General features: G+C 34.9%; 1 protein-coding gene and 1 long non-coding RNA gene across 2 annotated transcripts in view; one reads left to right on the forward strand and one right to left on the reverse strand.

The window, feature by feature from the left end:
- The first annotated feature begins 248 nt into the window (after positions 1-248).
- The window catches only part of LOC120316261, a 33,127-nt gene continuing 18,341 nt past the window's right edge, over positions 249-15,034 (forward strand). Inside the window, exon 1 of the long non-coding RNA XR_005558906.1 lies at positions 249-455. This is a non-coding gene — a long non-coding RNA (uncharacterized LOC120316261). The remainder of the gene's footprint in view (positions 456-15,034) is intronic.
- GDA (guanine deaminase) overlaps positions 456-15,034 on the reverse strand; it is a 42,370-nt gene continuing 27,791 nt past the window's right edge. Inside the window, exons 8-14 of the mRNA XM_039361625.1 lie at positions 13,011-13,118; positions 11,908-12,005; positions 10,383-10,450; positions 8,021-8,176; positions 6,749-6,867; positions 4,801-4,828; positions 456-3,524 (exon numbers count right to left, since the gene is read on the reverse strand). Of these exons, the coding sequence (XP_039217559.1) occupies positions 3,454-3,524; positions 4,801-4,828; positions 6,749-6,867; positions 8,021-8,176; positions 10,383-10,450; positions 11,908-12,005; positions 13,011-13,118 (648 nt within the window). The 3' untranslated portion in view covers positions 456-3,453. The remainder of the gene's footprint in view (positions 3,525-4,800; positions 4,829-6,748; positions 6,868-8,020; positions 8,177-10,382; positions 10,451-11,907; positions 12,006-13,010; positions 13,119-15,034) is intronic.

Consider the following 15,034-nt stretch of genomic DNA (forward strand, 5'->3'; position numbering starts at 1 on the left):
ACCTAACCCTTCTCCAGGGCAATGAATGAGAAAGCTTATAGATTTTGTACACCTTAAAACAGCCCCTGGATGATGTTGGCATAATTTTTTTTTTTTAAAAAAAAAAACAGCCTAGGAGGAGTTAGGGTTTTAATTAATTAATTAAATTAATAATAGTTTAGGATTAATAATTTAAACCCATATCACTTAGTTTCCATACTCTGAATATTAATTCCAAAGCATGTTTCGAAGCAGCCTTGGTGAATAGACAACAAGGAAGAGGAATCTTATGCAAAGATGTTTCTTCCCCTCAGTTTGAGTGGTTTGGTTTATCTGAGAACATTATTTAGGATTTCTTTTTTTTCTTCAGCATCCACAGATTCCCTTCAATGCATGTCTTCCTCTGGAACTAAGCAATGGATTGTGTTTTTTTTACTTCCTTCAAAACATTAAGAAATGAACCAATGTAAACCAGAGTAAGTATATCTTCTTTATTCTGTTAAATAAGCGCAAAGGGGCTCATTTATAACTACTGACAATCAAGCAGTTAGAATACACAGCAACAATTATTTTTGGGGGGAGGGGTTGCATTTCCCACCTTGAACAAATACAGTCAGAAAAATAAAAATCTGGCAAGATTAATTCACATTTTTTTTTCAATCAACCCAAAGCTGTACAATAAAATTATAGCACTCTTCATACCAAGATTGAAATGCAGGTGAAAGAGAGAAAGCCATCTGCAGGAGATGTAGGGAAAGGGATGGGGCTTCAATTCGGGCTCCACAACCGTCACCTTGCCCTTTTTGACCCTTGCCTACAGATGCTGCTGAGGCCAACTTCTCTCCCACAGGTTCTGGCTGTAATTAGCAACAAATACATCCAAGTGGCTTTCCAAATCTATTAGTAATGCTAATTGGTAGTGCTATACATTTATAAACAGATACCATTTAAAGGATCATACTTTTAGTTTCATTGATTTGAGGACCAGACAAAACAAGAGATGAAAAATGTGCTTAAATGATTTTACATTATGATGGAAATCAGTGATGATTAGGCGATATCAACAGCAAAATATACTATCTGGGTAACTGGCCTTTCTCAAGAGTATAAATGAGAATGTTTACTCCTTCCCTTCTACGCCAAACACATCGTAATTGTTTTCACACCAAGAGCAAAGTCCATCCAACTGGGCAACTCGGCTTCTAGGTGATGCTAATCTAATCTTTTATTCTGTTTGTAGGAAGAAAATGAATTTATATATTTCTAAAAAGGACTTGAAAGCTTTTTTCTATCTTTTTGAATAGTTTGTTTATTATTTAATTTCCCAAGCTTTTCCCTCTTTTCTTTATTCCTTCATTTCAGTTTTATATGACCTTGTTAACACATATGTACAAATACATTTTTAGTTTAATATAATCAAATAGTATACTATTATTAATAAAGTATATATTTAAATAATGTAATGGCAATTTTTAGCATATCTTATGAATGAGGTTTATTAATAGGTTTGACAGATCATGTTAAGCCATGGTTTAATCATCATATTCCATGGCTAGCTGAATTCACTAACATGCTGATACTCAGAAACTTTGTCTATTAAAACTAAATCAAACCTAGCTTCTTAGTGCAACAAATATAGTTCTATGAAATATTATATTTCTCCCTCCTTGACTTCCAATGCATATTTGAATTATTTTTTTATCAGCAGGAATAAGTTTATTTTTGGCATAAATGCAGAGGTGGGACCGTTCCCCCCCTTCTTTATTGTGCAAAAAATGCACAGACTTACTATATTTGAAAAAGTAAAATAGATAAGAGAAAAAGTGCAGTTCCTTTCCTGAGTTCCCCTAGCCTACTGTTTTGCAACTATTGTAAAGCATGCATATTAAAGCTAAGTCAACATTTTATACTGCTGCACTCCAAGTGCCACACCAAAATCATTCAAGTAACTCCACAAAGCACAAATTATACTCATTCTCATTAATATCTTCAAACAGAAGGTTAATAAACAGTAGGGTAAGACGGAAATTCAAATAATTTCAATTTGTCATTCAAAATGCTTCTTTTTCACAAAACAGATATTTAGGCTTCTCTTTTCTTCCAAGTAAATTTCCAAGGCTCTCCTTCCAGCTGCCCCAATCTTTTCAACTAAACTTCATGCTGACAAGGAACAAAGAGGCACCCCGTGTGCTGAGAGAGGATTGACAATTTTTAACAGGCTTTCCAAAACGTTTAGAAACAAATCCCTTTAAAAAGTGTTCTTATTTTATTTATACAATTATCAACAAAAGTTTATTTCCCACTGAGAATCTCTCAGAGGCAACCGCTGCATAATAGTAATTCTCCTAAAATTATCCTTCCCCAAATTAAAAAAAACCAATAATCCTAAAAGGCACACATTCCTCCAAAGGTGTTTTGTGCAAATCTATCATATTTATATCTGCCATCTCTGGGTTGCAAGGTAAAAAAACCCAATAGTTTTAACATTATTTATTGAATATTTATCCTAAGTGCTTTATATACTTTTATCAGAGTAAAATAGTGCAATTATACAAATATTAAACTCAGAGATCAGATTCTAAAGGAAAAGCCCCCTTTTCCATATTGATTTGATTGTCCAAATTGCTTTGAACTGTAGGGTAAGATTGTATTTAGAATCTGAACAAACATTTCCAATTAGATTGCACCCAATTGACCCACATCAGTAAAATATCAAGGTTACAGCCTTATCCTCATATTAAAAAGGCCCCTTTTTCTCACTTAAAATGCATCCATAATGAAGGGGTTCTTCATGTTAATCCAAATTTAAATTAACCACATTACAGTTCTGCATTATGTGTGAACAAAGCCATCCCAGATGACATAAACTGTGAACATGGGATCTGACTCTCTTCTTTTTATATCCTCATTCATCATGCCATGTTTGCTGTCAAGCAATCTGGATAAACGTATGAAAATAAAGGTGAAAGTTTCAGGAGACATGTCACTCCCCAGAAGAGAGAAAGGAAAAAGGATTTTTCCATTCCTGATTGGAAAACCCTGTCATGATCATGTGATGTCCATTCAAGGAGGAAAATTGTAGAAAATGGACAACACCCAAAACAAGTATGTTTTGCTTCTAAGTCAATGAAGATCCCTAAATTATCCTCAGATATATTTTTAGGATTTGCGTTTTTATATTTTGAGGGATGAAATACTTTCTGCAACCATCGCTGGATATTCTTATTAAGGTGTAGGTAGGTGGAAATATTTGTTCCAAATGCAAGTTCATGCAATTGAGGCTGCTTCCTATCCTGCTCAAATGAGATAGATTTTTGGCATATATTTTTGTTCTGTCACTGCCCAGTTGACAACCTTTCTGGTGCATATCAGAAACATAATAAAATCAGCGTAACAACAAGGCACTGCATTTCTACCCAGTTCTTCCAAACTAAACGATAACTAGTTGAGCATTTTTCAGAATTGGAATCCAGTTTACACAGAGCTTGAAAATGGAACCACCAGTTTGCCAGCCACATACACTTCCTCAATATTTCTGTCATCACCTGAAAATATAAGGATGAATGAGATTATTTTCTTAAAGTATGCAACCACCATTACTAACTTCTGTCAATTTTCCTAAATAATAAAACATATAATTCTGAATTTTATTTATAAGCATGCATCGTTCACATTCTTCCAAAAATTTGAATTTGATTATATTTACTATGCTGGATGTGTATGATCTGCTTTTTATTTATTTATTTTCATTGTTCCTGCTTTTAAAACCTAAGCCACCCCAGGGTTGCTTGGAGTTGGACAGCTTCGAAATAATATTAAAAAGTTACAATAAAATTGAAAATTACCCAGTCATTACTAATGTCCAGAGTATGTTTGTAGCAGTTTCAATTCTGTGATTTTTAATGAAGGTCATGGAGTGGGATTTGAAGTATTGAAGGATACCCAGAATTCAGCATTCCCTGACCATCTACTTTTACCCAGACTGCTGTTCCATTGTTTCTCCTCTCCCGTGCGCACGCGCACACATACACACGTAAGTCCTCACATCAGAAGTGAGACTTTACAGTTAAAGGCATTATTTGGTGCCATCATGCACAGTTCATATTCGGAGTCAGTTCATGTATAGAATTCTGAACTCCTGCAAGCGATCTTATCATCTCCTAACTATGCTGCTGCATAGATAAACCAGAAGATCATAGACACAATCCCAGGGACTCTAATGGCAGGAAATATTGCATCCAAATTCTTTTGGGAACCATTATAGATGTGGGTATGATTATTTTGATTCTATTAAACTTCAGTTAACCATTATAAGAATTACAAGAATTCCCATGTTGACTGCAACAAGGCTAAAAGACACCAGATTGGGGAAAGCTGCTCTGAATACATTAAATGTTATAAAAGACATACTGGATTCAGTTCAAGGGCAATATATAGGGGAAAGGTGATTTGTACAAGTAGACACAAATGAGAATCATCTATAATATACCTTCCAATTTTTATGGGATCAGTGGCAATATGTATCTTATCAAATGCAATATGCCAAGAATATAAAGAAAATATAAGACAAAAAAAGTTGTCTTGAATCTGTAAATTCATCTTGTCCTGGCATTTTGCACTGCACAGAAACCAACTTTTTCACAAGTGATTTAAAAAAACACTTCGATAATGTAAGAATTAATGCTCAGTGTGAATGATAACATTTCATTATACAATAACTAATAAGTATTAAACATACACACATACACAATAATATTTTAAGAATTTTTTAACAGTAAATCATATGAAACTATCTGTTTAAATTATAACTGGTATACCTACCAAGATACAGGAATTTTTCAATTATATCCTAGGATGTAGGGAAAAAAGGAAAATTTCAAAATATAGTCCTTTTTATTGTAAAAATAGATATTAAAACATTAATAATTTGTAAATTATTAATTTTACAAATTTGGTTTAAGAAAAAGGGACTGGCAAGTGAGCTGTTTGTTTTCTCAGTCCCACTTCAACATATCTATTAGAATTAATTTTTTTCTCATAAATCAAGTTTTTTTTAAAAAAAAATGTATTTATGGTTTGTGGGAGCAAAGATTACAAACATCTCCAAGAATATTTATATAAGAGAGCATCAATCCATCACAACTTTTAAGAGACAGGAGTGATCTCACAAATACTATATACTTGGAGTTTCAGAAACTCTCAAATTTTCTCAGCAAACAATTCCAATAGTGAGATCACGATCATGCAATAAGAATAGGAAACAAAGAGTTGGAATCAATACATAATTAGAGATTGTATTAGAAACATGCAAAATGGGATCACCAGGGATCAACATCAGGATTGGCATTTTTTAACTTGGTAATAAATGGTGTGAAATTATCAGGACTAGAGATGAAACAGATTTTACCTATGATATCCAAATTTAAGAGTATTAATCTCAATAGGAAATTGCAATAATTCCAACAGTGCTTTTTCAAATGAATTATTAAAGTAGCAAATGCTGTGAAATCAAGTGGAAATGGCCTCACATTTCTTCAAAAACAAACATATTAATTTAATTTGAGTTGAATGTAATGATAAAGAAAAAGTTGCTATAGAGTCAAAATTAACAGGAAAGTGAGAAAGTCAATCCAGTAGGTTGCTACTATTAGACAAAAAGGAAAACAAATTTCATGCTAACAATCATCAGGAAAGTAATGGGAAATTGGAGTGCCAGTAGTTTTGTATCAAAAGAATACAACAGCTCTTATATAAAATCTATCACATCTGGAAAAGATGCAAAAACAGGATGCAAAATGATTGACTTGTAACGAAAATCTGCAGCTTTTCTAGTGCTTTAACTTAGACCAAACAGCAGTAAAAAGAGATAAGACAGAGATAATAAAATTCTGGATGGTGTGAAAAATATAGACTAATATTTTTTTCCCCATAATGTTAGAACATGGAACTATTCATTCAAAACAAATGGAGGGAGGACCAGTACAAGGAGCTACTTTGTTTACATTTCTAAAGATAAATTATGGATTTGTTATGAACTAATGCAATGACTGCCCTTAATTTAGGTGATTTTAAAAGGAGACTAGATACATTCATGGAAAAGTCTGTTGTGAGTTAATTAAGCACTAGTCTGGATAACTACCTCCTGGATGCATGTCATAAATATCAGCTTCTATGAAGTAATAATGGAAAAGGAATATCACCATCTTCTTCATGTTTATGAGCCTCCTATTATATCTGTTTGATTGCTATGTAACAGAGGATGCTGAACTAGATGGATTGTTGCCTGATCAAGCAAAACTCTTATGTTTTTATGAAGCAACCAGAAAACTTCTTGGGCTTGAGTGGTACTTGTGAGGCAGGCAAACTCAGGAACAAGAATTATTAGGGTTTCTGCGATGGTCTATACTGCTAGTAGGGTAAAGTACGGTACATAACCTTAAAAAACTGTTGAAGCAATTCTCTAGATCAGTGTTTCTCAACCGTGGCAACTTTAAGATAGGTGGACTTCAAATCATGGCTGGAGAATTCTGAGAGTTGAAGTCCACCCATCATAAAGTTGCCAAGGTTGAGAAACACTACTTAGATCAACTTATACCTTAAGACAGAGTTACTCTGAGTCTCTTTCTCATGCTCCTTCCCATCTGCATGGCTGAGGTGTCTCTTGCATTTGTTTCTTTCCTGCCTATTCCCAGGGCCTGCTAGACATTCCGTCATATGTGGATTCCTACATATATATGCAACATACTTCAGTTACACAGTATTTGATTACCTCAACATGGTCAGAAGCAAATAGATCAAAAGGACTATCTGAAGCTTTGGTGTTGATAAGCAGAGCATCAAATTCCTTGCCAACTTCAAAATTTCCAATTATATGATCTAATCCCAAAGCTGTCAATTAAAAAAAAAAAAGAATGAATTTCTTTATTTGTACACAATGAAATTAAGTACGTTACAAGTTATGATTTTTGAAATCAATAGAAAGGATTCAATAATTCATGTACAAAGGTTATGTTTGTGTTCTTAGTCGCAATTCTGTTATGACTATAATTCCAGTAAATAACAGAGGAGGAGAAAATGACTCAAATTCTTTAAAATAAAATAACATTTGATGACCAAAAGAAGGAACAATAATCAGCATGGAATTGATCCAGCATCAGTTCTGAGGAATACTGTTTTTGAAATATTAAATTTTAGTAACTTAATACTGAAATAAACTCTCTCAGAGTGTCTTTCTATGGTGTTTTTCCTAATCCTCTTTCACATAGTTTCCACATTAAACAACAGGGGGCAGTAGAATATCAATAGCCACATGCCTGTTAGAGTAAATAAGAGATGCACAAAAGGATCAAAGTAAATTTATGGACATATGGACCATAAAATCATTTATTTCAAATCAGGGGAACAAATTTGAATCCCAGCGATAGCAGAAGGAAAAATAAGGTATTAAATGCTTGTAATCTGTGAAAATATCTTTCAAATATTTTAAACATTTTAAACTTACAGAGATCAACAAATGAGAATCCTATTTGTTCATTCATATAGATTTATATTCTCCCTTATTTCATAGCATATTGGATCAGTGCTAGATCATCTCCAAATTTCCACACAAAATAATCGTGTGTGTGATGTGAAGGAGAAATAGCAAATGATCCAAAATCATCCATTGAATCTTCATGGTAAAAAGTAGCACTGAGTGGAGCATCTTGGTCCTAATTCAGCACAGTATCTACCACACCATGTGGGTACACACATATTTTAACAATTTTGGTAGCAATGTCACATTAAGCTATACAATTTGTTTTTTTTTAAATTTTGTCTTATATGATATGTGAACTGTTTTTTTTTTTTTTTTTTTTTTACAAACCATGAGTGAGAAAACTATGGTTATACATACAGGGTGCATTTTGTCAGTAAAATGAAATTATTAGGATGTAAGATATGCTAAGATCCAAATGAAAAGTTTTTTTTCCCCAAGCCAGGCTAGAATATCAGATGTAACTTCTGTGTTTTGGGGATAGATAATTAAAAAGAGGAGAATTACCTTGACTTCCTGCAAGAGTTGCTAGCTGGAATGCCTCCTTCAGAGTTAAGCCTTTTTCATCTGTTTCACTCTCTTTATTAAGGTGAAGGACTTCAGATATCACAATCGTACTTCTGATAGCGTCAAGCATGGAAGCAGAATAGCCACCGGCAACATCTAACAATAGAGCAGAACATTACAATCAGTCTGGAAGGCCTTATGCATGAGATGGAAATAGGAGTTTCATTAAATATGCAGGCAGATGCTCATTATTGCAACATAAGTATGATTTCATCCAGGCTTTTTATCATGCTGACAACTTAAATGTATCTTCCAGGAATTCACTATGTACAGGAGGATATCCATGCTCTAAGTCAGAGGTGCAAAATGGGTTGCCAAAGGTCAGATATAACTTGCCAGCATATATCTGGGGGTCCCAAAGCTTAAATCGTGGGACAAAAAATTTGCTCCCCGTTTTGGTGAAGAGTTAGGAAACAAAATAGAGATCTTAAGCCACCCATTTCGCCTCCTGAATCTCCTCCCCCAAAGAAGCCCAGCCTCCACCCACTTATGAGGGGTAGGCCTGACGGTCCCAATAAGGTGACAGAAGTGGTGTATTCTTGCTAGAGTTTACGCAGTTCGGGATGGACAGCGGTACTGCTACAGCTGTAATTTCAAGGATAAAGCCAAAACTCTTGTACCTCAACTGTTCCTCAGTGAATGGTAAACAGGCAAATGATAAACAGATCCAGGGTCAACACCTGAGATGATATAGCGTGATGGGGCTTGATATTTATAAATATTTGATAATCAGGCAATGGCTAGAGGGGCCTGTAGATGGATCCAGCTGCTTGGTTTATTATGTTTTATTTATTCATCATATTTATATAGCCGCCATCTCACAATCAGGTGACTTTCGGAGGTTATATAAATATATTAAAATGTATACTGTAAAGATATTTTCTTCGTACACTTTCCTAAGCAGCTGTCAGAAAAAGTTTCATTTTATTTATATAATTCCGTTTTATCCATGGAATATATCACATTCCTATTGCTATATCTTTTTACACTTGGAATATGCATCCCAAATATTCAGGTTAAATTCATCCTGTCTCTGAGATCATTCAAATGACCCTGGCAGATGGTGCGTAGATTGTCCACGTAGGTTGTAGGAAGTCATATTAGTGAAGGGCAGGGAAATACATGCAAGGCTCGAGTGTTTAAAAATGCCTAAATAGGTTATAGTTTCACTCAGTTTCTCTATTTAATACGATAAAAATGGCTGAAAATTTCTTTTATGTTAAAGCATATCGTCCCCGTTTCTTCTCAACACCTCCCCACACCACACCTCTCTTTTTTGTCAAAATTATCTCTTCTTCCATAATGAAAGTTGAAAGGAATAACTGGATCCACATATTTTACAGTGGCACCTGCATGTTCTTACTGTTTTCATCAGCATGGAGAAAACAGCATTACAGAACTGTGGCATGAGCTCCACCTGTATGGTATTGTCATATGCTTGTAGAAAAGGGACACAGCTTATGTCAAAGTACCACAATGCTACTTATGATGTTTTGACCTCCCAGCCCTGCCTGTAGATATCACTGATATTCTACTTAGTTGCCAACTGCAACTAGCCCTGGCATCTCCGTCGCTAAGTCATGTGGTTGTAAAATGAAATTGTCATGTGACTAGGCTGACTTGTGATATCGGTTCAGGCTATGATTGTTAAGTGGTATAGTGGTTAGAGTGCAGTACTGCAGGCTACTTCTGCTGCCTGCTGGCTGCCTGTAGTTTGGCAGTTCGATTCTCACCGGCTCAAGGTTGACTCAGCCTTTCATCCTTCTGAGGTCAGTAAAATGAGGACCCAAATGGTTGGGGGCAAGATGCTGACTCTGTCAACTGCTTAGAGAGGGCTGTAAAGCACTGTGAAGTGGTATATAAGTCTAACTGCTATTGCTAAGTGAATCACCACGGTTTTTAAAAGCAACATCACATGACCATGACTTGCAACTTCTTCCTGGCTTCTCCGCTGAGTTTGCTTGTCAGGGGCTGGAGGTGAAGTTTGTAAATGGCAATCATGTGACAGTGGGATGCTGCAACTATTGTAAATGGGCACCAGTTGCCAAGCACCCAAATTGTCATTATGTGATCATGGGGATCATGGGAATGCTGTGACAACCACAACTCTAAGGTCAGTTGTAAATCTCCTTTTGGCATAAGTTTGAATAGTGGTAACTTCAAATGGTCACTGAGTGAGTGATCAGTAAGCAAAGATTGAAGGTATTCCATATGCATTGTGTGCTTATGTATGTGACTTATCTCCTTTTGAATCTTTTAAAACAGTACCTGAAAGTAAATACTTACATAATAAATCACTAACCTGTGCCTAATCCAAGTTTTACATTGTGGTTCAGAATCTTCCTTGTGTTTAAAAGGCCACTCTTTAATCTAGTTTGGAAATAAAAGAATGAAAGGATATCATTTTTATAAGTAAAAAAAAATGGATGTAGCAGAGGTGTTGATACGTTAAAAGCTATTCGCAAAGTGCTAGAACAAGATGTAAAACATAAGTCTTAAAAAATGCATGGCTGCTTTAATGAACAGTAGACAAATGCTGTAGTCCAGGTGGGTGCAGCCAGGGTGGGTGCAGCCTACTGGGTGGCCGTGGATGGAGTGGGTGTGGCCTACTGGGTGGGGATGGCCAGTTTTACATCGTTCGCATCAAGGGTGCCTGTGGGGACCTGGGCAGGAGTGGGACAGATCTGAGGGTTTCTGGCAGAAGGGGGTGGGCCAAGGCATGGTCCATTTCTTCATTCCTCACGAAGGGTGACACCTCCCCAGCATGCACCCAGAGGGCGGGGCTGACGTAGCAGGGGCTGGTTCCTCGCTGTTTCCGGACGGCCTTGTGGAGCTAAGACTGAATGCGTTTCAGCATAGCTGGCTACCACAAAATTGTACATTGAATCCCGGCTGGCCTGGGCCAGGGCCAAGGCAGCGGGGGCCGTTCCCTTACTGTTTTCAGGATGGCTTCGCGGGCCACATGAAACCACTTTGTGGGCCGCATCTGGCCCCCGAGCCTTGTGTTTGACATGTCTACTGTAGTCCTATGAAATTTTTTAAAAAGTGTTTTGAATCATTTCTGAAATGTCTACAATCCTGGTATGTAAGCTTGTGCATAAAATCAATACAATCAACCATATAAGTTTCTGGTATATAAATATGTAAAAGAAGACTGAATGAATCAACCATTGGATACAACCAGAATTTGTTTTATGGAATTGATGAGTAGATTTTAGGATTCTTGTCTCACTTTAAGACCCAAGATTCATATCTGAAAAACTTGACAACCGAATGCTTCCAGTATTTAACCCAGATGGATTCAACCTGTGTCCCATGGGTCGCCATGCTGCTCTGGACACCTAGTAATGTGGTCCCACAAGATTGCAAACTTTTAATATTATTATGTGATTTATATACATTAATTATTTTATATATTTTATATGTGGCCCAAGCAATGCTGGGATTTAGCTGGTTGCACCGGTTCAGTAGAACCGGTAGCTAAATTTTGATGCATTCAGAGAACGGGCTGGCTTCCAGAAGTCCAGTCTAGGCCTCAGAGGCCCAGGCCTGCATTGAATAAGAGAACCAGTTGTTCAGGTATTTGAATTCCACTGCTGGGCCCAAAGCATTCTTCTTCACTAAATGCAAACCAAAAGGTTGGATACCCGTGATTTAACTTATGACTGACATTTTTAAAAGCAACCTACCACAAATCCTTGCTCTCCGTTTTTATCTTCATTATTTAGGAGTGTGAGAATAATTCAATATGAACACCAGGTTGGGAAAGATTGATCAGAAACCCACTTCTTGAAAGTATGATTACTTTGTGACACTATATTACTCACGATATGTTTGAATTAGGACAATGTATAATGGCAGCTCCTCTAAGTTTAAATATGTCCAGCTCTTCATCAGAAAGATAGCAGCCATGAGCCATTATAGTCTAAAAGTAAATATAGTAATATTACTTTTACTTATCTGAATCATTTTATTTTGACAATTCAGGTTTTAAAATAACAATTTTAGCATCTATTGTGAAAACCACCACAGCAATAACCTGCAATGCATCCACATTGCTCAACTTTTTTTGTAAAATTTTCAGTCTTCTAATTCCTTACTGAAAGGCAATTAAAGTGACACCCATTTTGGGTTATTAGTTAGATGGTTATATTTGCAGATAAAGAAAATAAAGATTCAACTTAATAGGTCCTATAATATAATGTTTGACAACCACTGCTTACATCTATGGTAGCAATACACAATGAGCTTAGAGCAGATAAACATGAATGTGCTATTAATACATTGGGAATTTTCATGCAGTTCTTATAATAGCATGTGAAAACTGGGGGCAGTCAGAATGTTAAAGTTGTGAGCTTAACATAATAGAACAAGGCTAGATTACAAGGAAAAATATAGGAAGGTTAAAAAAAGGGCATCCATTAATTTTTTTAAAAAATATTCTAAAAGTAGTCTAGTATGTATTTGAAATGCATTTTTGTAAATGGTAGCTGATATATATAAAACATTTAAAATTTTGTGAGCTACTAAATTATCTGTATTGCCAGATAAGTATAAGTGAACTAAATACAGGCAAAGTACAGAACAATATATTTTATATGTTCAGCCAATTGCCAAAGAGAGAGAACTTTCTACGCCCCTTTACTGCTACCTAGTAATCATCTGAACATATGCAACCCAGAGCTGAGTGGTAAATAGTTTCTTGAAATAAACATTGTTTTTTTAAAAAAGTTTGTTTTTCTAACAGAAATTATTTATCTACAGGTTTTAAGATCTTTATAAAAATGATGAGATAAAGAAAAGTCAGAACTCATAAAACCAAACAGTGCCTATTTTGCTAGATTGATCAACATTGATTCTACTTCAGCAGTAATTCAACACTTGTAACGCAAAAAGCAACATTACTCATAATGTTTTCATGATAACAAACCTTGTTTGTAAGCAGCTTATTTTTATCGTATAGCTCTGTATAATGTTGATAATGTGGAAACGTGCTTTCTATAAGTCTGAGCTCTCCTTTAGATTCACTGATGTGGCTCTGTAAGATGCGAAAAACACAGAGAAAGTGGTCAGTATTTCACATAATTTCACTCCTTCAGACAATAATATGAATGTCTTGACACAAGCAAGCTATTGCAGCTATTCAGTACACAGCATTTACAAAGCTACATTTTTAATAAAAGCAATATTTATAAAACTTCATGCTATGTCAAATTTGGCTGGTAGTTTTATGGTAAATTAAATTATTATTTGAAAGTTTTTTTAAACAAACAATGCAAAAGAAATTTTGAAAACAGAAAAGAAATATTTTGCTTTAACATATTTTAAAACCCTCACAAAAAATAATGATGTAAAGAACTAGCATCATATGACGCAGAGCTGTCTAACCTAGACCACATTATGAAAAGTTGGAATACTGAATTTTAGTGTTTAATATGAAGAAACAGCTGATGAAATCTCCTTTCATAGCTGAGAACTTCAGTATTTTAAAGAGATAATATAGATAGCATAGAAGAAGCCTGAATAACATTGGACATAGCAGAAGAGTGCTGTGTTTATTCAAGTTTTAAAATATTTCTTCCACTTAATTTTCAATTGGCACACACCAATATTTATGATCTAACTTAATCTTGGAAAACAAACTAGGTCAGTAGGAAGTCATTTAATTTTACAATATCTGATGATTTAGGAAAGCAAAAGTTGGAATTAATGTATCAAACTTTACAGAGAAAAGACTACACATTGTAATTAAAGACTGAAACGAATGAATATTGGCTTGTGATTTAAAGGATATAAAAGTGGTGCAGGCTATAACAACAGGCTATATAGTCCAGTTGCCACCATGATAATAGCCCTCTTCATCTGTTGATTTCATATCTGTATCTTACTTAGCTACTTCACATATTTTCAGTACGGCAAATTCTTGCCTCATGTTGAGTGAACCATGATAGCTATTTAAAAATGCAAGAATTCCTATGAAATCAAAATATTTCGTTAATAAAACTTAATTGCACTGTTCCCACATTCTATCTCGGTTTTTTGTTTGTTTTAGGATAGAAATGCAAGAAATAAATGGCAAACATAAATGGCTAACTTAACATGAGATAACAGAATTTTGTCCAGAGTTATATAAAGTAAAATAAACAGAGCAGATGGCAGAGGGATACACCTGACAATGGTTTCCTTATTTATAGCAATCCTAAAGATTTAAAGTTAATCAAATAATTTATGGTATTTATTTATTTATTTATTTACCATCCTGGGCAGCTTACAACACTGAACATTTTAAACTGATTTGAAAGAGATTTGCATACAAATGAGGACTGTGATTGCTCAATTTTTATTGAAATTTGGGACAGAAGAAGGACAAGTAGAGATATACTGTACGATAAAGTGAATAAAATTTATTATAATTTACAGTTGGAACAATAGAAAATATGTGGTTAAAAAGGCTGAAATTTACTCTATGTTATAATGTTAAAGAGAATTTTTATAAAATAATGTACTGTTGGTATAAGATACCAGAAAACTATCTAGAATGTATAATGTACTTCAAAGGTATGTTGGAAATATGAACTACAAGAATAGTTATATTATTATGCTTGGTGGACATGCAAAATGCTAGAAAATTTGGGATTCAAATGCACACAGATATTCAGAGGATTTTAAAGATAAACGTTCAACTGAAACCAGAACTTTTGGGACTGAGAGCTACCGGTAAGCAATTGGAAAAAAAGTCATGGAACATTGCTTTTAATATATGACAACTGTAACAAGTGTTCTGTACACACAAAAATGGAATGATTTGGCAATGCCTGCAACAGAAGTATGGTTGATGAAAATGATAAAACTCACTGACTTGTTTGAATAGAGAAAAGACAATATCTACATTTACTGGTGACTGGAAAGCCCTTGCAGACTTTTTCTGTAAAAAATGAACTTATGATAGATGGT

This window comes from Crotalus tigris, unplaced genomic scaffold, assembly GCF_016545835.1.
Source record: "Crotalus tigris isolate CLP2741 ecotype Arizona unplaced genomic scaffold, ASM1654583v1 scf7180000017585.4430047, whole genome shotgun sequence".
Taxonomy (NCBI): Eukaryota; Metazoa; Chordata; class Lepidosauria; order Squamata; family Viperidae; genus Crotalus; species Crotalus tigris.